This window comes from Cyprinodon variegatus, unplaced genomic scaffold (assembly GCF_000732505.1).
Source record: "Cyprinodon variegatus isolate N-32 unplaced genomic scaffold, C_variegatus-1.0 Scaffold306, whole genome shotgun sequence".
NCBI classification, from domain to species: domain Eukaryota; kingdom Metazoa; phylum Chordata; class Actinopteri; order Cyprinodontiformes; family Cyprinodontidae; genus Cyprinodon; species Cyprinodon variegatus.
Window position 1 is genome coordinate 372253 of NW_015150759.1, and position 24252 is coordinate 396504.

General features: G+C 42.8%; 2 protein-coding genes across 3 annotated transcripts; one reads left to right on the plus strand and one right to left on the minus strand.

The window, feature by feature from the left end:
- The first annotated feature begins 660 nt into the window (after positions 1 to 660).
- cxcr5 (chemokine (C-X-C motif) receptor 5) lies at positions 661 to 3437 on the plus strand. The gene is made up of 3 exons (XM_015384162.1): positions 661 to 776; positions 1572 to 1677; positions 2391 to 3437. The coding sequence occupies exons 1-3, from the start codon at positions 661 to 663 to the stop codon at positions 3435 to 3437; spliced, it is 1269 nt and encodes a 422-aa protein (XP_015239648.1).
- A 1361-nt stretch (positions 3438 to 4798) lies between these two features.
- On the minus strand, positions 4799 to 23619 carry bcl9l (B-cell CLL/lymphoma 9-like). 2 transcript variants are annotated; one of them, XM_015384188.1, is made up of 9 exons: positions 23434 to 23619; positions 22988 to 23362; positions 13800 to 13919; positions 13391 to 13541; positions 13203 to 13287; positions 10349 to 12683; positions 10211 to 10266; positions 10012 to 10132; positions 4799 to 6049 (listed from the first exon to the last, which is right to left on the minus strand). In XM_015384188.1, the coding sequence occupies exons 2-9, from the start codon at positions 23283 to 23285 to the stop codon at positions 4920 to 4922; spliced, it is 4296 nt and encodes a 1431-aa protein (XP_015239674.1). In that variant the 5' UTR covers positions 23286 to 23362; positions 23434 to 23619; the 3' UTR covers positions 4799 to 4919. The 2 variants fall into 2 exon arrangements, with proteins under 2 accessions (XP_015239674.1, XP_015239673.1); XM_015384187.1 differs by having other exon boundaries at positions 10012 to 10266; positions 23434 to 23617.
- Positions 23620 to 24252: the final 633 nt, after the last annotated feature.

The following is a 24252-nucleotide window of genomic DNA, read 5'->3' on the forward strand; positions in this document are numbered from 1 at the left end:
GGCCACTCTGTCTAAATGGAATAAATTTACATACTGCTCTTCTAGGCATTTTATACCAGCTTCTCCAGCTCCTCTTGGATAAGTCTGAAGCACTCCCAGGCCAGCAGAGTGATATTGTCCCTCTATCATGTCCTGTGTTGTCCTCTATGCCTCCTCTTGGTGAAAAAATGTGTCTGAACATCTCTCATGGGAGGCATAAAGGGAGCATCCAAAAAAAATGTTCAAGCCACCTTAGCTGACTCCTCTCAATGTAAAGGAGTAGTGACCCTACTCCGAGCCTCTCTCTAGTGACCAAGCTCCTCAACCTCTGTCCAAGGTAGTGCCCAGCCACACCATGGAGCAAGCTCATTTGTGCCACTTGTATCTGGGATCTCCTTCTTATGGTCATGATCCAGATTTCCTGACCGTAGGTGAGGGTAGGAATGAATGCCGACTGGTAAATTCGAGATCTTTGCCTTTTTGCTCAGTTCTGTCTTACCTACAACAGACCAGTGCAGCATCTGCAGTATAGCAGCAGCCACGATGCTCTGTCTATCGAGCTACTGCTATATTCTCCCCCCACTCGTGAACAGGACCCCAAGATCCTTGAGCTCCTCCACTTGAGGCAGGAACCATCCTCTAACCTGAAGAGGACAAGCCCTCTTTTTCTGATCAAGAACCATGGCCTTGGATTTGGAGGAGCTGATCCCGGCCACTTCAGACAGCTGGGACAAAAACCACACTGCTCCTCCTGAAGCCAGGGTTCAACAATCAGCTGGACTCTCCTCTACATCAGGGTAGAATAGGCCTTCTGAGGGAAGCAGAGAAGTGTGATTCCACTAGAGTTGTAACACACCCTCGGGCCACCTATATTTTGCAGAGGAACCAATGTCCCAGTCTGCCAATCCAGGGAACTTCATTACTCGCATTGGCCTGCCAAAACTGTCTGGCTTCCTCCTATTCCAGCGTATCCAGCTCAGCAAACGGTGATGAATGGTGGACAGCTCCGTCCCTCTCTTCATCTGAGTCTCAAAGTTATGAGGCCAATGGTCAGAAGCTAGGACTACAAAATCGATTATTGACCTCCAGCCCAGGGTATCCTGGTGCCAAGTGCACCATTTGACATTCTTATGCTTGCACATGGTGCTCATTATGGGCTTGCAAAGAAGTCCAACAACTCTTCACAGGGATGCTAAGAAGGCCTGGTACTTCATACTGCCATTCGGCCCATAGGCTGATACAACCGTCAGAGACCTCTCGCCTACCCGAAACGGAGGTCTTTCACTATAAGTAAATGGAAAGATGAGACAACTGAGCTTGGGGCAGACAAGCATACCCATCCCCGCCTTTTGCCTCTCCTTGCGGGCCAATCTAGAGAAGAAGTGACCCCAGTGCCTTTTAAGGAGCTGGGTTCCAGAGCCCGTGTTACACGCCGAGGTGAGCCCAACTATTTGTAGCTGGTATCACTCCACCTCGCGGACAAGCTGAGGCTACTTCTGCCCAAGCAAGGTGACATTCATCATCCCCAGAGATAGGCTAAGCTATGCACTGGTCCCTCAGGGTTGCTCCTGGTGGTGGTGGTTCACCAATAGGAAGGCCTCATGTGACTCCTTTGGGTTGGACCCAGATGGGTCCCACAAGAAAGAACCAGACTACCAGGAGCCCACAGACAAACCCCAACCCCTGACCTTTCTCAGCGTGGGGTCCTTCCTCCACCATACCAAGAGTTGTCTTAATTTCTTCGCCATCATGGGGTTTATTGAGCTTCTCTTTGTCTAACCCATCACCCAGGTCCTGTCTGTCTTGACACACTCTACCAGGGGCATTGAAGTCCTGGACACAATAGCCTCTGGGATCATCCAGGCACAGTCACCACACCTAGTCTTCAAAAGAGGAGAGAGCTAAATCAACAAAGTAAAAAAATCTCCCTTTCACCTTTAGGAACCATCAGTAAACCTGCTTGCTGAAGATTGTAATAGTCCACTCTTGGATAAACAGATGTATTAATTTATACATGAAACACAAAGCATCATGAAGGCCAAAAAAAGAATCTTCCCTTGTCCTTTTTCATAATGGATTTGTCCTTGTTCCAGGCTTTATTACTTTATTACTAGAGGTGGCTGACAAAGCAACTGCACTGAAAATGCTACGGTCAGTGGGATGTTTTGCTTAATTTTCTCCAAAGATGTTTTTGAGGTCTGTAAAGAGGAAGTGGAAACAATCTGTCACAGAGTTTCCTACAACTGATTTACCAGAGAAGGTTGCTGGGTGCAAGTCTGTTTATTTGTTATGAAGGGGTTCTTATTTCACTCATGAAACAAAACTACTGCATTAGGCAGAAGAATGTTGTTGCTACAATAGAATTGTATATGGAGATGCTCTCTAAAAAAAAAAATTGCTCTTTCTTACAGGAGACAGACTATGAAGGGTATGTCTACGATAACAACAACTCTGTGATCTGTGATGCGGAAGAAGAGGTGCTGCAGACCTTCTACGCCAAGTTCTACCCCATTCTCTATACCCTCATCTTCCTGCTGGGTTTGGCAGGAAACGGCCTGATGATCGCCGTCCTCCTGAGGCGTCACCATCGGCTGCGCATCACTGAGATCTACTTGCTGCACCTCGCCCTCTCTGACCTCATGCTGATATTCACGCTGCCCTTTGATGTGATTGAGGGCATCACTGGCTACATATTTGGAAACTTTTTCTGTATGTTTAATGGAGTGTTAAGAAATCTGAACCTCCTGTGTGGAAGTTTCCTCCTGGCTTGGATTGGTTTTGACCGTTATTTGGCCATTGTCCATGCAATACCCAGCATGCAAAGTCGACGCCCGAAAAAAGTGCACCTGACGTGTGCTTCACTTTGGTTCGTCTGTTTCCTATTAGCACTGCCCAACGCAGTCTTTCTCTCTGTTGCAAAGTACACAAACGACTCCTTGGCTGATTGTAATTATTACCGTTTTGAAACTCATGCCCACAACTGGGTTTTATTCAGAAGGGTTTTGAATCACCTAAGCTTTTTCCTTTCTCTGGCTGTCATGTGTTATTGTTACACTGCACTTGTCATCACCCTGTTTAAAAGTCAAAAAAGCCATGCCAAGAAAGCAGCCATCCGACTCGCTTTGCTCGTCACACTTGTGTTTTGTTTGTGCTGGCTGCCACACAACATCACCTCGCTGGTAAAAACTCTGATGGACCTGGAAATCATGACAGATATGTCCTGCTCATCCTGGACCTTGATCAACCAGGCCGACACTGTGACAATGAGCCTGGGCATCGCACACTGCTGCCTCAACCCTTTCCTCTATGCCTTTGTGGGGGTGCAGTTTCGGAACGAGCTCTTGCACCTTCTGTGTCGTCTGGGCTGCAATCGCCTCTGCTTACGTTTCATCAGAGTTCAAGACAGCAGAGGACCATCGTTTTCTGATGGAACAACATCGAACAGCATTATGTACTAAACAACAGATTTGTCAAGGGAAAAGGCCAATTTAATCATCTCCAATGTTTACATAATCCATGTGGGTTAGAAATAGGTTGATAATTGGGCTGGGAGATTGCTGATATTGGATTGTGGGAAAACTTTGTCAAAATAAAAACAAAAAAATACAAATATTTTTATTTCATAACCAGTTGAGATCTACAAAGTAGTTTCACCAATGAATTGTTTTTATTCAACCAAAACGGGTCCAGAGGCCTAATTACAACAAACACTTGTCAGCCAGAGAAAAAAATACCTTTTAACTCCTTTATACGTTTGTTGATTGGACTCTGAAAAAGACAAAACTATTGAAATATCAGAATATATAACAAAATTGAAAATTAGAGGTGTCCGATGAGATATTATCAGATATTGGTCTAATGTTAAAAACGATTAAAAACTACTATTACATCTACAATCTCTGACATTGAGATGCAGATGGAAAGACTGCATTTAAATATTACATGGATAAGTTGTCTAATAAATAACTATTCACTTTTTTATATATATAATATCACTTGATCCAACCTTTTCTAACATTCTGCAGAACAAAATAAGCAATAAAAGCATGTGATTTATGATAAAATGTTATTGGGTTAAGATCAGAGTTGGTCAATTCTCAAAAGTCTTATTGGAAACAAAAAAAGTTTTGGGACATTGAAAATTACATATTTATTCAGTGAATTTAATGTTACTCATAATGGATTACAATTGTTGCTCAATATTTTATATTTTATTTTAATCTCTGGGGAGTTTCAGGTCAATTTGGCCCTTTGTGCAGAAATATTTTACCTAGAACCCTTCCATTTCTCCTTCAAAAGTGCTAATATACCAATATATTACCTCTTTCTGCATTTGAATTCTTGTATTTTTCTTTGTTGACAAAATGTATGTTGCTAATATGTACTGTATTTTTTGCTTGTGTTGTAGTTTAAAACATCTCAATAAAGGTTTTATTATATAAAACAATGAGGTTTATTGTCCTAAATAAACAAATCATATTTAGAGATATTCTATTTGTAGACTTTTATTAAAACAGTTAGACAGAACAACTGCAAACAATCACAAATTGCAACTTATATACAGCAACTATATATTATATATTCATATATAATTTATTTCTACAAGTTTTTTTTATTGGAGAAAAGAAATAAATCAATGATATTAAAACAAATAGAAATTTGAGGCACTCCTCTGACCGTCACCAAGCAAATACACAGATTTTGTTGAAATTTACACAATTTACAGTATTCTTTAGAAAATGGCTTTAAATTTATGGAACAGTGTTACAGTGCTTTTAAATTTGCCTTTTTTTTCCGTTTTTTTTTTTTGGTTTTGTTTTTTTGTTTTTTTAAATCAGCTTCAACCCAAAACCATAGAGATCATCACTCAAACATATACAGGAATAGGAGTAAACAGAAAATTGGACATTTTGAGAAATTCATGTAAAGTTGAAGCTGGGTCAGAAAGGCATGTTGGCCATACCGCCAGAGCCGTAGCCGATCGGACTGTCCAGAGACATTCCCCGCTGTCTGAGAGACTGCTGGCCCATCATGCCAGCCTGAGCGTGTGGAGGCCCTACCATATGTCCCTGGTGTCCAAACGGTTCACCAGGGATCGACATGCTTCTTTGCTTAGCCTGCATCATCATAATGTTCTGCTGCGTCATTAAATTGTGCGAGTGCTGCTGTGGCGGCGCCATCATGCCCGGGTATGGGCCAGACGGATGGTGGTGAAGGTTATTGGCCATCATGGCTTGCTGTTGCTGCTGTGGCATCATCCCTGTCCTCCCCATCATATGTCCAGGAGGACACACGGGGGCAATGCTACCAGACATCATAGCCCTTGAGCCGCCCTGAGGACCGCCTAGAATCTGTCGGATTCCTCCGTGCGATGGGTGAGGGGAAAGCCGTTGTTCGGCCATGCTCTGCAGGCTGGCTAAATGTGGGTTGCATGAGGGTCCGCTGCTGTGTGGGGGGCCGGAGGAGGACAGCTGTTTGAGGAGCTGCTGTGGAGTATGCTGTTGGGAAGGGGGGCCGTGATGAGCGTTCTGATGCGGCTCGCTCTTAGGGAAGTACTGCAGAGTGCTGCTGGGCTTGTCAGACGGAATGATGCGGGACAGATCAAACTCTGGGATTCCAGTGTGAGTGGGTCGTATCACCTCGCTTAAATCCGGACCGTCGCCCAAGGGGAGAGAAGGGAAGGAGTCAGAGGGGTGAGGCGTGCGTTGGTGATGGTGGCCTTTGTTAAGCATCTGTAATTGCTGATGTGGCAGAATATCTTCGTTGGACTGGGGGAAGTTCTGTGGCATTCCTCCAACTGGAGAATGCATGGGCCCGTGTGACGGAGGCTGCATGCGAGGGAAGCCTGCCGAGAGCGGTGAGCCACTGCTAGGGCCCATCGCATCAGGTGCTCTTCTTCCCATAATAACAGAACTCATGGCTGGCATGCCCAGGTCCGGCCCTGAGGCATCATGGGACAAGTGCTGCTGAGTTTGGCCGACCAGTCCCATCGGGCTCTGAGGCTCATTCTGGGGCCCGATTGAGCCTTGACAGTTAAGTATTTGTGAAATCTGAGCATTTCCCATGTTTCCTAGAGATGAAAGAGAAATGAACAATAATGAATCTTAAAAGCTAATCTGATTTGCATCATTCATAGAGTTTGTGTGCGTTAGACCAATCTGAAATTAGCAGATATTTATAAACTTGAAACTTTGATTCCAAATTTTAATTGAAAAACCAGTAAAAATCTTAAAAACCACGTTATTCATTTACAGTGAGGAAAATAAGTGTTTGAACACCCTGCTATTTTGCAACCACTTAGAAATCATGGAGGGGCCTGAATTTGCCCAGAAACCTGACTGATCGAGAGAAGATCTGTGTGGAGGAGTGGGTCAAAATCCCTCCTGCAGCGTGCGCAAGCCTGGTGAAAACTACAGGAAAAATTTGACCTCTGTACTTGCAAAAAAAGGCTACTGTACCAAATGTTAATATTGATTCTCTCAGGTATTAAAATACTTATTTGCAGCTGAATCATACAAATAAATAGTTGACAAAAAATCACATATTGTGATTTCTCAATTTTTTCTTTTTTAGATTATGTCTCTCCAGTCGACATGCACCTACAAAGAGAATTTCAGACCCCTCCATGATATCTAAGTGGGAGAACTTGCAAAATAGCAGTGTTCAAATACTTCACTCACTGTTTACACCCTTTATGCTGATGCCCCCAAATAAACCCCAGTGTAAACACTTATAAATATAGTAAGTCTCCTTATTACATAGAACCAACCATAGCTTCATTTCATAGCATCTCTTTAGTTTGACACTTTATTAACTTGTACTTATGACCTGAAATGAAAATATGAATCATATCAAATCTAATCAAAAACCATTTCCCAAGCTTTAAAGATGGGTGACTTAGGCTGCATTCCCAAATAGAGTCTTATTTTTTTTTTCCGTTTCCAGTTGCCATTTATACTACTAATCAAATACTTCCCCCATTAGAACAGATCAGAACATCAAAGTACCTGATCACCTGAGAATGACGATGTTGCACATGAGCAGAGTTTATAGAGGTAATAATGGGGTTGAGTGTGACTTAGTTTAAAGAAACTGCCCCAATTAAGCATAAAAGTATTTCTGTTCAGCTAAATGCGTCCCAGTTTCCTGCCTGTAGAGTCTCATATTCTCCTTGGCTACAGTTACGTTGGACAACGATGATAAGCAGTATTATGCCCACATCGACAGCATTAAAACATACAATCTTGTTAAAAGCTCAAAACTAGAACCTGAATCTGACTTAAGGGTAGAAACAGATTAAATAAAGAATTGATATGAAAACAATAGGAGAGCTGCTACTGTTGATGGAAATAGTATCCATTTTGAATGCAGAAATCGGGAAATATCCTGTTTAACCAACTCTCTGACTTGTAATCAAGACTTTTAGCAGCGGTGGAGTTGAAATTGAAATTGAAGACTTGGTAGTTGGGCATTTTGACTTCCCAGGACAGATTGAAGGCACCATAATCATTTAAGTGAGTAGCGATGGGAGCTGACAGTATAGCACCAAAAAACCGGCAGATAATTATTAACAGCCTATAGCAGAGCAGTCAGTGGCTGCTGCAGAGAAGTCTGTGTGGATGCATATTGGGAGCAGGACAAATACAGCATTACGGTTCAGAAGGCAAAAATGCCTGGAAAACAAGACACATATCTGATTTAGTGATACATATGAAAGAGGCTAAACCCTGAGTTTTGTTTAGATGAAAATATACAAATTGGGCTGTTCAGACCTGATCAGAAAACAGGCTATGAGTCACACGTGGCTAAAAAGATCGGTTTTGGTTCGCATTTCCCTGCACTGAACGTAGGCTAAGAGAAGTGTTCACCTGGTTGTGGGAAAAATGGAAAGGTTACAGAGCCTTTTCCAATGCAACAGGCTTTTTAAAAGCATTACTGAAGTGCGCTCTTAAATCCTTTTTTCCATTTTTCACGGTTTTATGCTGACAGCTCTGCAGGAGCAGAAAGGCTTGGATGCAGCCTCCCTGCTCCTGCTCGTCTCCTCCCTCCATGGACTTCACCATCTACAGTTCCTCTACATAATATAAAAACTTGCTCAGAATTTAGTCTTGAAATCAATTCTCTGCACCTGTAGACTGATTTGACGTTTGTCATTTATAAGATTTAAACTAAAAACATTTATGCTTTTAGTGTATACATCTAATATGAGTTTACCTATTTATTATAATAAAAGCAAAAAAGCGTGTTAATTGGTGTTGACACGATGAGACAATAATTAACCAACAATTCTGGCCAGGGGTAGGTTAATAGAAAATTAGATTTTTAATTATCTAAACTTTCCTGCTTATGGATTCATTACAACTTGATAAAAGAAGGATTTAATCAACCATATAACTCTAGAGCCTTTCTAATACTATTTATATGTTAAAACAAAAAGGAGGTTTACCTTTTAGCACAAAAAAAATGTAACCTCAATCCATAGCCACAATAAAAATGGTTTAAAAAAAGGATAATAATGTTTAAGAACGGCCCAGTCATAAGCCACACCCTAATCCACTTGATATCCTTTGGCAAGACTTCAAAATGCAGTTCAAATTCAAGCTGATGTTATCCAGCCAATCAATGTAAAGGAAACTGTATGATATCAAATATCGAATATTTTCCTTGAGATCTATATAGAGTTTGAAGTATTAGTATCTAAACAAGCCTAGTTAGAACATGAAATCAGTTTGACTTCTCTTGCATAACCTGCTTTATTAATACAGCTTGGCATGAAAGCAACCACCCTGTGCCATAGCTGAGGTTTCTATATTAGCTATAGCTTTTCTGCATAATTGGCTTGTTAGGTTTATTCTTTACACATCATGTGCATTGTTTTTCTGTTAGCCAGATTAGACAGAGTAGAAGGCCTTCCTTCAAATTGTGGATGTCACTGTGTGTATGGAGGTCATCTAATCAGGACAGCCTTCGTGTGTTTAGAAATACACAGGATATGGGCACATCTTGGAGCTGGTCTGATAAAGGGGAGCCATCTGTAATTCTTGAGCATAGAGGCAAGATGCATACGGGTCAGGGCATTGATGGCGTGTCAGTTTCTGATACGGACAGCTAAGCATCCACCTGATGCAACATAGACTCATGAGGTATAAGAAGGAGGAGATGACCTTGTTCGGGGCTCAACCTTGCCGGAACCCCCCCGAACGTTTTGTTTTGAGCCCACAGCTGTGCAAGCTCCAAGCATTTTCTCTGTCCTGTAACGACCTGATCTGGAATAAACTCTTACTTTTTTACTCCTGTTTTTATAGTCCTTTCTTATATGGTTTTACCCAGTTTGAGTTAAGAGTAGTAAATAACTTGCTCCCAGGAAAAGAACTGGTAGGGAAGTCTCAAGGCGCAGCTGCTTTCAGGGGGACATAACTTCCATATTAACAGGCTCCATAGATTTTTTATATGGTTTGGGTCAGGCCAGCACAGTGATACCAGGGTCATTAAAGCAGGCTTACATACTTCTACTACAGTAGGTAACAATTCCTGTTGGAAAACATCTTCACTAAGTCCATTAGTACAAAGTAGCCTTAGGTGCTCTAAAGTTGCCACATAAACATCTTTACCGACTTAAGGCTTGACAAAGCACCATGAACAAACTTCTGCAGATTAAATGTCTCCCTAAATAATCTTCTACTGGGAAAGGTTTGCATTGGACTCTCAAGCTAATTGGATTTCTCCAGACCCTGCGGCCCAGAGTACTGAGTTAAACGTTAAATATCCTTTCACAAGAGGAAAAAACTCAGGACCACTGAGCGACGGTTGAGTCCCTTCACCTTAATCCAGGTTAAGAGATTTCTTGACATTGTCTCCTAGTCCTGAAGAGTCTGAACACAAGCACCAGTTACAGCCCATGTCGTAGTTACATCGGTGTGTAGCTACAACTGCTGCGCTTGTTCTACAATCCTGTCAAGCCTGTGTTTCTCCATGCTGCTTGTGCATTCAACACTTTAAATATATATTACACTAAATATGGTGTTGTTATACCTCCAATAGTGACACCAGATAGAAGAGGTCGATCTGGCATCATCTCGTCATCAGAAGTGGCGATAGTTTTGATTGCATCGTGGTACAGCGGGGTAGAACTGGGAACGGCATACTTGGACATCTGAGACATGATGAGAGACAAAGGATTCTGAGACGGTGGTGCTCCTGGGGAGGAAGTAAAGGGTATAGTGGCATTTACAGGGGTTGGTTGGCTAAGGGGGGTTGAACTGGAACTTCTTGGTGGGTGAGGCTGGCCTGCAAAGGATTAAAATCAAAGTTATTACTATAATATTAATAAATCATGCTGATGAGATCTCCGTCCTGCATTTAAGAGTACCTGTTTCCGTGGAGCTACTTCCTCCATTACCGACAGGCTTCCCACTGTTTGGACCACCCGGACTTGGAAGAGCTGCTTTAGGTGATGACCAACCTGGAGAACTCACAGCCATGGCAGGGGACTTGAGCTGTCCTGGAGATGCGGATGGAGAGTGCAACCCAAGGTTGGAAGACCCCATTATTTGAGGAGACTTCAAGGAAGAAGAGCAAGGAGTTCCTGCTCCAGACGCTGGAGGAAAAGTTGGGTGGTGCCCAGTGGAGGGCAGGGGGGACTTCAGTCCCGGAGCAGATGGAGAAGGCAAAAGAGGAGATGGCTCTTGATTGATGGATGGGGACTTCAGTTGGTGAGGAGGAGGCACTGATGGAGAAGTAAGGGGGTTAACGATGACCGACATTTCTGGGGCATTTCTTGAAGCGAGGTCAGCTCCCCTAAGGCCTTCGGGCTGAGGCATATGGCTAAGGCGAGACATAGCTCCAAGTTGATTGGGTCCAGGTTGCTCGGGTCCGAACATCTCAGGGCCAGGTTGCTGAAGAAAAGGCCCATCCATCTGTCCTTCAGAGAATGGACCTTGAGCAGGAAACTGGAAGGGGCCATCAGGCCCTGGCATCATTCCCTTATTCCCACCTCTTCCACTTTGTGGAGCATTGATTTCACCAGGCCCAAACATGTCACCCAACGGCCCTCCTCCTCCTTGGCCTCCTCTGAGCCTCTGTGACATCATCATTTGCTGCTGTTGCTGGAGATTCATCTGTTGGTTCATGCTCATTGGGATATTGCTCCCTAAAGGAGGATCAACTAGGTCCCTCATTGGATGACATGATCCAGGAGAGCCCATAATTTCCCTTGAGCCAGGAAAGTCCATGGGATCCACGCGACCAGCGGGGGGACCTCGCCCCATTACTAAATTGGGAAAGTCTGGACTGCCAAAACCGTCCATCATTCTTGTACCCATATTCCCCTGTTGCTGCTGTTTAGCTAATCTGTCAAGTTCAAACCTGGAAACTGCCTGCATCTGTCGTTTTTCCATTATTCTAAACATCTCCTCACGAGTTAACAGCTCCGAATCCTCTTGAAACTGTTGGGAAGCTCCACCAGGGTAACAGCCATGAAAGGGTCCGCCACCACTGATGTTGTTTGGCATGTCCTCCAACCATATCATCCCAGGACGTACGGGCCTCTGAGGTCCTAGACCCTCAGTTGATCCAGGAAAGCCCCCTCCACCAGGCTGCCCTCTTTGGATCTGCCCAAGAAACCGGGGGCCACGTGGGCCTTCTGGGTGAAGTTCAAACACTTTTCCATTCCCACCAATTCCCCTCCTCATCATATTACCAGGACCCCATTGCTGGTCTCCAAGCTTACTGTGGTAAGGAGGTGGGGGGCCTCTCATCATCATTGGGCCTCCATGCATGCCCACCTCAGGAATCATTCTAAAGTGCTGGGGGGGGCCAGGGTGCTCGATTTCCTGCTGCCGTCTCTTTTCTTGATAGTATTCTTCTTTAAGCTTTCTCCAAGCCATTTGTTCCCGTGTGAGGCCATCTGGTCCCATTAAGGGTCCCATGGTGTCTCCAGGTGAGTGCATCTGGTGTTGTGGGTGTGGTGGGAGGCTATGGTGGGAGTCTATATGAGGACTGTCCAGAACAGGTCCGCCAAGAGACTGTGTTTGGGAGATCATGGACTGGAGGGGTTCTTCATACTTTTTCATCGCTCCCAAAGCAGCTGAGGGCAACATGCTACCACCACCACAGCTCCCAGTGGTGTTCGTACCAATCTCAGTGTCCTCAGTACCACTCCTCTCACTACTATTGTTTAAGATGGATGGGTTATTAGATCCGCTGCTTAAGCCTGCTGGACCTCCAGTGCGCAGAAACAGTCTCTCTATGTCCCTCAGAGTCTGTAAAGAGCGCTCTCTGTGTTCGAGCTGTTCTTTGGATAGACAATCTATGCTTCCACCACCACTCCTCTGGACTGCATCACTCTGTAGATGAGCAGACAGGATGCTGGAACTTCCAGATGGGGAAACAGCAGCGCTTGGAAGAGTCATAGTTCCCGCAGCATCTCCACTACCAGGATCTGAGCCTGCAGGCATGGATTTGAGTCCTCCATCTGTTCTTTGGGGGCCGCTGCTGTTACCCGGAGCCAAGGTAGGTCTGGTCTGACTTGATTCGCTGTCAGAGTGTCCAGCCGATGACGGCGTTCCCGCTGGAGGCAATGGGCCCCCGACTCCAGCAGAGGCTGGTCGGGGAGTTCCACTTTGGGATTTAGGCGTTCCAGTTAGTGGAGAGCAGCTGGAGTTAACCTTCTCAGGGAGATTAGAAAGCTTTCCTTGTAGGTAGCCCTGTAGAAGACAAAAATGATGAAACCAATCAAACAGGAAAACGACAACCCCATTAATATTAAACAGTTATCCTTATAGAACAGAAATAGAACAACAGATCCTGTTTAAAAAAATGAAGTGACATGCTATACTTGCAACCAAGTATGGCAGTGGTCCTGGAAGATCACTACTCTAGTGATCTGCTGGACTTTTCTCCCTGTTTAAAGGATGTTATTTTTTTCCACTGTCAATGAATTGATGCAATTGCATTGGTTTTGGTTTCTTAGAAACCAAAACCAATGCATCATCCCCCCCAAACACCCAAAAAAAAAAAAAAAAAATCTGTTTTCTTCCTTTTGGTCAAACACAGTTGAAAGAAATAGAAACAGGAACAAAGAATTTTTTGTGATAAAAATAGCTAAACCAATGCTAAACCATTCATCCATCCCAAACAGTCTGCACCTGCAGTCTTTACTTTGCAGGCGATATTTACCATTTCATGTTCTAACAAAGAAACAAGTTTAAAAACAGGAGTCTCACCTGCTCCAACTTGGAGTTTGGAACGTTTTGCTGGTGAAACAGGAGGATGGATTCACTCTGTCCTTTTATCACTGCTTCAGCAGCGCTGTCAAAGAAATCAGCAAACATCCAAATGAACTGATAAATGTCTTAATGACCCTATTTATATATAAAATAAAATAAAAAAAACACATGAACATCCCTCTTACCTGTTGGCGAGGCTGGTTGTGAAAACATAGACCACCTGCTGTGAAGGCTGCAGCAACTCTGCTTTGAGCCCTTGACCCGATCCCATAACCGCAGCCCCCGAATCAGACATGCGTCCCGGAGGAAGGCGATCAGAGTGTCCCTGGAGAGGACCTAAGAAATTACTGGAAATTAGTTTGAATCTCAGCTGAAGAAGCATTAACTGATCCTGTTTGTTACAACTTTTTAACACTAGATGGAGCTATAACCAAACCAGAGGTTAAAGGGTAATCTGACATTGATTCTATATGTAGAGAACAGTAAAATGATCCATAATGGGAGTTTTGGAATAAAGATTTAGTATCATTCAGTACTATTGTTAGAATTACAGATGTGTTTAAGGGAATTTTACATTAAAGGAGACAGACTTACGTTGGGAGCTAGTGTGCAGCTTGTCTTCTTCATCCGTGTCTGGTCCAGAACACCATTCATCTCCACTGTAGGGCTGCTTCTTGGTCAGAACACAGCGACGTTTGCTGCGCATAACACCCTCTGAAAATAACAGAGACATTGTTTTTAATTTTGTTTGTAATTTCAAGCATACACAGTTTACAGCTGGAGTACTATAAATAAAAAACATACTTTTATTTTATTATTAAGTTTCACTAGAGGTCAAATACTGTAATAAAATCAAATGAAATATCCAAAACCATTCAAAGTACGACACAACTTCTTTCCAAACATGTCTCCCACACAAAAAAGTTTCTAAAATGAAAAACTTTCAATAATGATGTGGATTCTTGAGGATCGTCTTGAACTTTGGACAACTAAAGGATTGTTTCTTCATCAAACCAGACACAATATTTCAATCATCTATAAAAGGGAATGTGGGTGAGCCTCAAGAATGTAAACACAGATAGGAAGAACTAGAGAAACCTTCCTGAGAACACTTCTTGACTAGAAGAATTTGGTTTAAGTGGAGAAAAAAAACGGTTCCTGCAAGAACTAAAACAGGCAGGCAGTCAACCGCCAGATTTCAGGGGGTATTTGTAAATGATGTCTATTAGATTAAGAACCTGCTTTTATAAGACCATCTCTTTTTTGGGTTCTCTACAATCACAAAACCTTTGCTGCTGATCCACTGAAGGCCTCATTAAATCAGTAGTTTCCTGCTTGTGGATTATGCTTATACTCTGTACGGTCACTACAACAGCAGAAACACAGCTCTGCGAGGTAATCTTTGCACAGAAATAGGGTTGAAGCATCTCGTTTTATTAACAGCAAAAACACCTGGTTCTGTAACTGTTCGGCTTCCAGTTCCAATCCCCGCTCGATATGCTCAGTCACTACTCCCTCCTAGCCTGCTGCCGGTGGTCGCAGGGCAGCAGTCGCTACAGTTTGCTTATCACCATCAGGGGTGTGGGGGGGGAAAAAATCGATTTGGAGATATATTGTGATTTTCGGCTGTCCGCTAGAATATTGATTTTTTAATACCTAGCATAAACATTTTTACTTAAAACAATGAGAGAAAATGGGCTACCCCCCCAAAACACCAGACGTCATTTAGGCTACATTCAGACCGCAGTCTGAATTGACCCAAATCCGATTTTTTGGCCCATATGCGACCTGTATCTGATCTTTTCATGTCAGTCTGAACAACACAGATCCAATTTTTTCCAATGCGACCCAGGCCACAGCTATGTGGTCCTGAATCCGATATGAATCTGATCTTTTTAAATGCGACCTGTGTCTGAAAGGCCAGGTCACATTCATTCAACTTGAACGTCATTAATGCCCGACTAAGGTCACTATTCTGGGTCAATCATGGCTGACGATGATGCGGAGAGCAGTATTTATGTTTAACAATCTTGGAAAGATTGAGTTTTTATGGTTCGGAAAGATCTCTAGATGCGCTCTGGCACTACCATCCATATTTACTTCCGTAAACACAGAGGACGCTGCTGTGCAGGCGGGACACTTGCGTTGTATGACTGCAGTTCACACAGGAGATCACATACAAGTCACATATATTTGAAAATGTGAACGGCAACGCAAAAAAATAAAATAAAATCATATTTCACAAAAAAAAAATCGGAATTGAGCATTAAGGCCTGCAGTGTGAACGTAGCCTAAGAAATTGGTTTTTAGGCCAAATCTGGTCGGTCCGTCAGAGTTTTGATTTAGTCCAGAAATAGTTGTTGGAAATCAGGTTGTGTTTGGTTTGTCTGATTTTGTCCCACTTTAGTCCAAAAAAAGACGTTATAAACCCAGTTTTCAATCTCTTTTCAACAATCTGATAATTACGGCTTTTCATCCGTCACTTTTCAACCAAATGTAAAAGTTGCTTGGACAAAAATCATTTCATCTTTACAACCAATTTTTGCTCGGTGGTTACCTCTGCACCATCACTCTGGCAGATAGGGCTGTGGAGCCCTTTTGTTGTGCGGGACTAGCACTATATCTGTAGTTGAGGCAATCATTGTGAAAGACACGGACTGACTAAAACCAAAAACCCCATGGATACCAAAATAAAGAAGTGACCAATAACTTCTGACGAGCATTTACAGACTTGCTTTTTTATCCATACATTTATTTTTGATAGCTGGCAAAATACCGCAATATATATAGATATTGTATTATCGTGATAATATCGTATCATGGCCCAAGTATCGTGACACGTATCATAACACAACACCCATGCCAAAACTCCCCCCTAATCATAGTCAGGGTGTGATTGGGTGAGGGATTGATTGTCAAACCTTTCCACAAGCTTTAAGTGCAGTCTTTGTCTCACCGGTAGCTATTTTATATCTAAAGATCTACCATGAGCATCAAGCCTGGACACAACTTACAAGAACAGATGTAAAAATACTACAAGTCTTTAAAAGTATCTAAATTGTCGGATTTTTGACCAAATATCTCTGAGTGTTTTTGCAGGTATTGTTCCTCCTCTCTAGAGCAGAACTAAAGACACAAACAAGATATTTTCCTCATTCTAGACAGCAGAGATAAAGAGGAGGCTTAAAAGAGCTGAACCAAGCTCAGCTGGGGTGGGTTGAAGACAGCAGAGAATCAACTTGTTCCAGACATCAAACTGGGAGGAGACCACATGATGGAAGTATAATGTGTCATTTCTAAAGCAGGGGATTCCCCCCCGCTTTGTTTAGGCTGCCTGATTGAGCTGCGGCTTGGCAGGAAAATACAAGAGATCTGAAAACATTGAAATGTATGTATATTAGATGTACACATCCTGTAAAGAATGGCAGAAACGACTTTAAGTTTCAAAGCAACTGGAGTTTCTTTAAGGTTTTTATCATGTTTTTCTGAAAGGCTTTCTCTGTCCTTTCACTTCAGTAACTAGAAGATTACAACTTGTTGGAAAACAGAAAACTGAAAAGAAAAAAATTTTTTTTAAGCCATGAGAGTAGAATCTGGCTTTTAACGGCCTACTGTTTTTATTGTATTCAGCCAATCAGATTGCAGCATATTAGAAATACCATCTGTTAAGTTAATTCAATGATCATTGGAAGAAATAAGGGATGAACCAGTTTTGTCCAATATCAATACAAGACATGAGCATTACCATTCTATCAGATAATATTTTCTGATATCATAGCTTACTGGGTTCGGAAGAACCGAACCAGTGACATGATGCAGTGGAGCTGGTGGCTCCTTCAACTCGAACTTTGGTTTTACTGGGAATGCCCAGATCATTTTAAAACCTACTGATCGATCAGGGCAGTCATCCAGTTTTTATCATGCGAGGCGGCTAATTAACCAAATCAAGCCTGGTCTTCCTCACGGTGCCTTTCAAAGGTCATTTCATCCTTTTATCGTTCCTAGATTGGACTTTTGTTTTACCTTTGTAGTTGGACTGATCAGTCTCTCCTCTGCTTTCTCCATCTGGTTCAGCTGGCAAACTATTAATTGAAAGCATGAGGCTAATGTGAGCACATTAGCCACATTTTTTTCTTCTTTTCACCAGTTGCTTAGTACTTTTAAAATTGTTTATATAATGTTATTCTTTGCTTTTAATAGTGAAATGGTCTAAATCCTCCTCCTCTCTTAATGCCTACATCCTGGTGGAGCTCTGCGATCAGGTCAAATGTCACTGGTGGCTCCTAAGACTCCATTCATGGCTAAGCGAGCCTCTAAACTTTCTGTATGGCCATCCAGCACTAAATGAGTCTAAATCTCTTGTAAAGAGTCATCTTTTTACATTTGGTTTAAGCAAAAAGGCCAATTATTGTTTGTTTTATTGCATTTATTGAAGGGTTTTGTTTTGCTGCTTTTAATGGATTTTATCTCATATTATAAGTCTGCTTTTATTCTGCACTTTGGTTTTAAATCGCTCTATAAATAATGTTTAACAAGTGATTTATTTGCTCACTTCATGGACTTTTGGAGTCGTACGAGTTCCTAAGTTTAGTAGGAATCGGGATAAATGTTTATGTTAAGGACTATTTGGAGGAGAAGAGTATCATACTCGCATAAATTAATGGGAGATAGAGCTTGGAATCCTGTGGTTCTTAGTTCGAGCCCCTCTCCCACAGACTGCCACTCTGGGTCTCTGAGCAAAGACCCTTAACTACTGGAAAATCGCCCCAAAAATCGCAGCGTACGCCCGGCTTAACCCCACACTGATCCCCAGACACCCCACGGTGGCAGCCCGCTGCTCCCCAAGTGATGGGTTAAATGCAAAGATACATACAAAAAAAATCACTTATTAATTATAAAATAATACATTAGTGATTGAAAGCTTAACTAGAGTAATGTCCACAGACTAAAACATTTGCTAAAAGAATACCTTTCTATAGGTATAACTGAGAAAGTCCTCAAGAATTTTTTAAAAGGAATAAACCTTTTCCTTAATGGAATGGATCTAAAAAGAAATGAGAGGATATGAAAGACTTGCTTTTAATACTGTAAATAAAAGCAAATCAAATCAATCAATCAATAATATTTCCAAAGGATTTCTCCTCCTCGATTTTTTTTTCTCACCGTACAACTTCAAAGTTCATTGGGATTTCTAAAAACGCGGCAAACATTTCTATAAAGATTAATCGATTTATAATAATAATAATCAGACAGCCAAAGATTCCTTAAAGAAGATTTTTACTAAATTAAACCCGGTGAAACTCAAACTTTTCCCCTTGTGGATAAAGAATATTGACAGACAAAATTTTTTTATCATAAATGCGAAATGTTTTCACATTTTTTTTTTACAATCTTGATATAATTACTGCTCTAAGTGGGTTGCTCTGTAATCAAAAAGGCATATTTTAGAGTCTCTATGCTCCAGTTTATGATCATTGATTTAATAAAGCAGCTAAATTAGTTGGTCATGATTAATCCGATTAATTGTTTCAGACCTAGACTCAACACTTTAGGGAAGCATTTATCTGCAGTTAAAGCAGAGAAATCTCTAGTATTTATCTACCAGCTTCCTTTGCCTAACAGCTTATACTCAGTCAGAATGAAGAGATTCTGATATCAATTTATTCTTTGACATCCGTTCTAATCTATGGGTATTTCCTGTTTGGTACCGTACCGGCTTGTTTTGTTTTTAATGACTGCCTTTGTGGAAAATGACCCGTGAAGTTGGACCAGCTAGTAGAGCGAGGTGCGCGAGAACGCTGGGACCCTTTATCCACCTGGATCCCCGCTCTTTTTAACCCTCATGTCCTTCTGTTGTCGTACAAACTCGCCCCCACTTCCTCACCGCCTCGGCCGTATCTAGACCCACAGCTACATCCTGATTGGCCGTCTTACGTTGTGGCATGGAATAACATAGCGCAGACCATTCTCCAAAATTGGGCATAAATTAAAAATTTCTACAACAAGCTCACTGAGAGACACTTCTGCAGGAAGATAACTAGCCCTTTACTCTAAAACAAAGAGAACACAACATTAATAATACTACCAAAAATGATCAATTCTATCATTTTTGATTAACCCAAATCTTCTCTCTCTTCCAATATTAAATGTCACCAACACTCTCTGACTTTTACCAATACAGTCACTACAATGTATTTCTTGCAGCTCGACCCCATCAACACATTGCGATCCTGAGTTGTGACTATTGTCCATCTGTTTAGGGTTCTCACCCTGCTGGCTTCTTAGGCTACGTTCACACTGCAGGCCTTGATGATCAATTCCGATTTTTTTGTGAAATCTGATTTTCTTTTGCGTTCCCGTTCATATTTCCAAATATTTGCGACTTGTATGTGATCTCCTGTGTTAACTGCAGTCATACAACGCAAGTGTCCCGCATGCGCAGTAGAGGAAGCAATGACGTCACAGTCCAGCATCCTCTGTGTTTACTGAAGTAAACATGGAGGGTAGTGCCGGAGCGCATCTAGAGATCTTTCCCAACCATAAAAACTCAATCTTTCTAAGATGGTTAAACATAAATACTGCTCTCCACATCATCGTCCGCCATGGTTGTTATTTTTCTTGCAGCTTCTGCACAGCAAGACGCATAATAGTGACCTTTGTCGGGTATTAATGACGTTCAGGTTGGATGAATGTGACCTGGCCGTTCAGAGACAAGTCGCATTTGAAAAAATCTGATTCGTATCGAATTCAGGACCACATAGCTGTGGCTTGGGTCAGATTGGAAAAAAATCAGATATGTGTTGTTCACATAGCCATGAAAAGATCAGATCCAGGTTGCATAGGGACAAAAAAAATCAGATTTGGGTCACTTCAGGCTGCAGTGTGAACGCAGCCTTAGTCAGACTCATGCTGAATCAGTCTGCTTAAATACAGGTGAATACGTCAAGCTCCCACCGGCAGACAGAGAGAGCAACCTTTGAAGGGAGGAGCAAAGGAAAGATCCAATACCCAAACTCTGCTCAGACAAACCGAACCAGGTGGTGGTCAGACTGTGGCTCAGGATCGTCTCAGTGGGGTTGATCTGATATTATGTATATTAAGGAGTAGGGGTGAGAATTGGCATGTGTGTTGCAATAAGATACGTGTCACGATACTTGGATCACAAGATGATTTTATCACAATATTGCAATATCACTATATATAGGGATATTTTAACCAGTTATCAAAATTAAATGTATAGAAAAAATAGCAGGTGCTGTATATGTTCATCAGAATCCATGTTTTTTGGGGTTAGAGTCAGACCACTGCTTCTACTGTGACCGCCTCAACTACAGAAANTCCACTCCCAGATTGTAGCTGACCGCAAACAGTGCAGCAGACAGGAGGCCGGCTTGTTTTGTTTTTATGACCGAAATTGCGGAAAACAACTCGTGAAGTTTGACCCACTAGAAGAGCGAGGTGCGCGAGAACGCTGGGACCCTTTTTCCAGCTGAATCTCCGCCCTTTTTGCCCTCATGTCCCTTCGTCGTCGGACTAAACTCGTCCCCACTTCCTCACCGCCTCGGCCGCATCTAGACCCACAGCGTGTAGCTCAGACCACGCTTCAATACTGAGCATAATTTAAAAATGTCTGTGTGAAGCTTGTTGCAACAAACTGCTCTAAGAGTATAACCAGGAAGCGCGGTAGGAGGGCAAAATAGGTTTAGCGCCACCGCAACACGGGAGGAAGAATTACACCCAGGAGGAAATGGATAAAAATAGACCGGAGGGAGAAAAAAATGAATCGATTATCTTGCGGACGTGTCGATGCATCGGATCGTCGGCTGTTGGATCGATGCATCGATACAAAACGATTATTATTTACACCCCTAAATATCACTATATATAGGGATATTTTAACCAGTTCTCAAAATTAAATGTATAAACAAAATAGCAGGTGCTGTATATGTTCATCAGAATCCATGTTTTTTGGGGTTAGAGTCAGACCACTGCTTCTACTGTGACCGCCTCAACTACAGAAATGGTGCTGCAGCGCAAAGCAAAAGGACTCCACAACACCATCTACAAGAGTTGGAGTGCAGAGATTGACCATTTCCCCCTCATTGTTTTAGATAAAAAAAAGTTTTTTTAATAAAATCGATATGAGGAATTGAAATATTGATATTATATTGGGGAGCTGAAAATCACTCTCTATCGCCAAATCTATCTTTTTCCCTCACCCATATTAAGGCGAGAAGCAAACACCCCTTCTGATTTAAAAAAAAGAAAAGAATGAGAAAGATATAACGAGCCACATTAGCTTAGATGTTAAAAAGAAAGAAAGAATCAAACCCCCTCATTACACAATTAACAACCCCGCCTCTGTCACTTCAGGTTAACTGCCATTTTTGGTAGGTTTACAGTTGAGCTTGGTAAATAGTTGCTGTTTTTTTAGCATAACCATGATTTACATCCATGGCCTGAGTCTTTGTGATGCTCTCTGAGGTCTTCACAGAACAGCTGCATTTATGGACCTAATTTACCAATTATGGGGCATCTAAAGGTAAACACTTTAATCTGGGATTTAATCTGGGAATATGGGATTAAAAAGGAGTGTAAAGATACTTCAATGCTGTCACACTTTTTTAATTATCCAAAACAGGAATTGCATCCATTTTCTTTCCAATTTCCTTTATCATATAAAACGAAGATGAAAAATGTTGAAATTTGTGATGGAATTGTGACTAAACATGAAAAACTGTATAGAGAGACCAGCTTTGCTCAGTGTTACTGGGTGTGCTGTGGAGAGCTGCTACCTTTCTGAACACAAACTGGGTGGCTTTGCAACCACAGCTTGCAAATGTACAGTAAAAAAAGGAAGTTGCAATTACAAAGCAGAGCAGATGACAGCAGGAGGATTGTTTTTACTGCCAGAGAGACACTTTGACCTTTCACTGCCTTTCTGTGCCGCCAGCAGACACCGACGGTTTATTTAGGAAGGTTAGGAACGTTCTGCAGGTTTAAGGTGAATCTGATGTTGGGCATGTGAGACTAGGAGCTGATATGTTCAAATGAGCCACCTCATCTTTTATGCCCTGCCGAGCTGAGACCACGCCTCTGCATCTGTGTTTTTTTTTCTCAGGATGTGGATTTGCATACAGCACTTAAATCTGCTTTCACAGTCGTAGTTTGTGAGGGACCCGCCTCCCGTTTGGAGCCAAAGAAAGCAAGTCACCACATATTAGCATGATGTTGTTATAAAGGGCAATGATCAGTGCAGCCGTCGAGGAAACCGGCATGAACAGATGTCCTCTGTAGCGATGAAAGCATGAGTGAGTGTGCGAGTATGTGCTGCAAAAGGAAGCTCGGAGGAGTTTCACTGAACACGCCCCGTGTGATCCGCAGCCAAACTCTCACACACAGACCTGAACAAACAGCAGCAAACAGATGCAAATCCGACACTTTTCCAACAACAACATCGACATTAGGCGTTTTCATACACACAGACAGAAACTCGTTGAATGTCTCGAATGTGAAACATGACAGAAAGGGTTTAAAAGCCGAGGGGGGAAATTCTGAGGCTTCAGGGAAAGGTCAGGGCATTTCAGAGAGAAGAAACTAAGTCATCCGTCCTCTCAGTCCTTATATTCACTTCCTGCTGTGGAGGAGGCAAATGCACGTAATCTGGTGTTTCGGGTAAAGATTAGGTTGATAGGAAGTTAAAGGAAGTGTAAATATAGAACTGAACCAACTGAGGTGTCTATAAAGTCTGAGGTGTTGATGAGACTCGTTTTATTCCTTACCCCCTTTGGCGTCCGGCTCCAGCGCCGGATTCGGAGCGCTACTTCTGGATTCGCCAGAGTCGATGGAGACCCCCCGCTCCCGCTTGGATTTGGTTTTCCCCATCCCTCCGCTCGCCGACTGGCCTGAGGCCTTTGCGCCCGGGTTGCCGAGGGAACCCTGGTTGGACTTGGCTCCATGGATGGAGGGAAGGCCTCCCTTCGTACCTCCCTGCTGCTGCTGCTGCACGCCTGGCATTTGGGACCGGCTGTCGCTGCTGACCTGCTTGCCATTGTTGGCCACTTTACTGTCCATGTGCATCTGAGTGGCCGAGGTGGACGCTTGGTGAGGAGAGCTGCAGCGCCTCTTAGTGGAGCTCACATTGCTCACAGGCTATACTAAAAGGAGAACAGAAACATCAGCACACTTCAACCTGAGGGATCACACAAGTCAAAACCTTTTCACCTACCTCATGTCACCTAGACGCTCAGCTGATATAGTGCCATGTTGCTCTACAGGGCGCCTCGCTGACCACGCACACACCTGGAGGACAATAGGAGAGTAATGTCATCAGATGAGGCAGATAGCAACCTTTACAGTCGCAGCTATCCGCCTGCGTCCTCGGCCTGAAGGTCAACATCAGCTTTATGTGCGAAGACAAGAGAGAGAGGAGCGATAAGATGACAAGGCCGAGGAGCACAGCAAGGTGACTGGCCCTTTAAGGGAAACTGAGCCAAAAGTGACTCCAAGCTGGGGGAGGAGAGTTGAAACTCAAAAGTAGCTGAGCAGCGCTGATGGTCCCACCCCCTGCAGAACACTGCAAACCACAAAAACTCCAGAGAGCGTTCAACAGCAGCCTCCCTCCGTCTGAGGCTCTGCCCCCCCCACGCCGAGCTCCAACTGAGAGCCTTATTGTGACAGATTTGAGTCGAATCAGTCAGCTGAGTTGACCTCATCAACAGTATCTACATTTGCTTTTAATCTGTTCTGCCTGCATGGAGAGGCCAGATGATAAGGACGTCTACATTCAGCTCTCAGCCGTTTACTGAGACAACCCAGAAAAGGGGAAATGTGTCTAAAAGGTGCCGGATTTGGTCTGTGTCCTCTACCGACGCTTCTGATTTAACCGTCGCCTCATGAAGAGTTTACATGCAGAAACCAGTTCTTCTTTCTTGGAGTCTATCCCATAAAACTTCAGCTGCGTGAGAAGAAGAAGAAAAAAAAAAAAAAAAACATGACAGCATTCTCATTTAACATCTGCAGGTCTCAACAAAACCCTCCCACACCT

Coding starts and splice junctions, on each gene's coding strand:
- bcl9l (XM_015384187.1), bottom strand. CDS start 23,285: ATGCACATGGACAGTAAAGTGGCCAACAATGGCAAGCAGGTCAGCAGC. Junction 13,920..22,987: donor GGAGCCGGACGCCAAAGGGG/GTAAGGAATAAA, acceptor TGTTATTTTCAG/AGGGTGTTATGCGCAGCAAA. Junction 6,050..10,011: donor ATCTGGTGTCACTATTGGAG/GTATAACAACAC, acceptor TTTCATCTCTAG/GAAACATGGGAAATGCTCAG.
- cxcr5 (XM_015384162.1), top strand. CDS start 661: ATGGCCTTGGATTTGGAGGAGCTGATCCCGGCCACTTCAGACAGCTGG. Junction 777..1,571: donor GGACTCTCCTCTACATCAGG/GTAGAATAGGCC, acceptor GTTCACCAATAG/GAAGGCCTCATGTGACTCCT. Junction 1,678..2,390: donor AACCCCTGACCTTTCTCAGC/GTGGGGTCCTTC, acceptor TCTTTCTTACAG/GAGACAGACTATGAAGGGTA.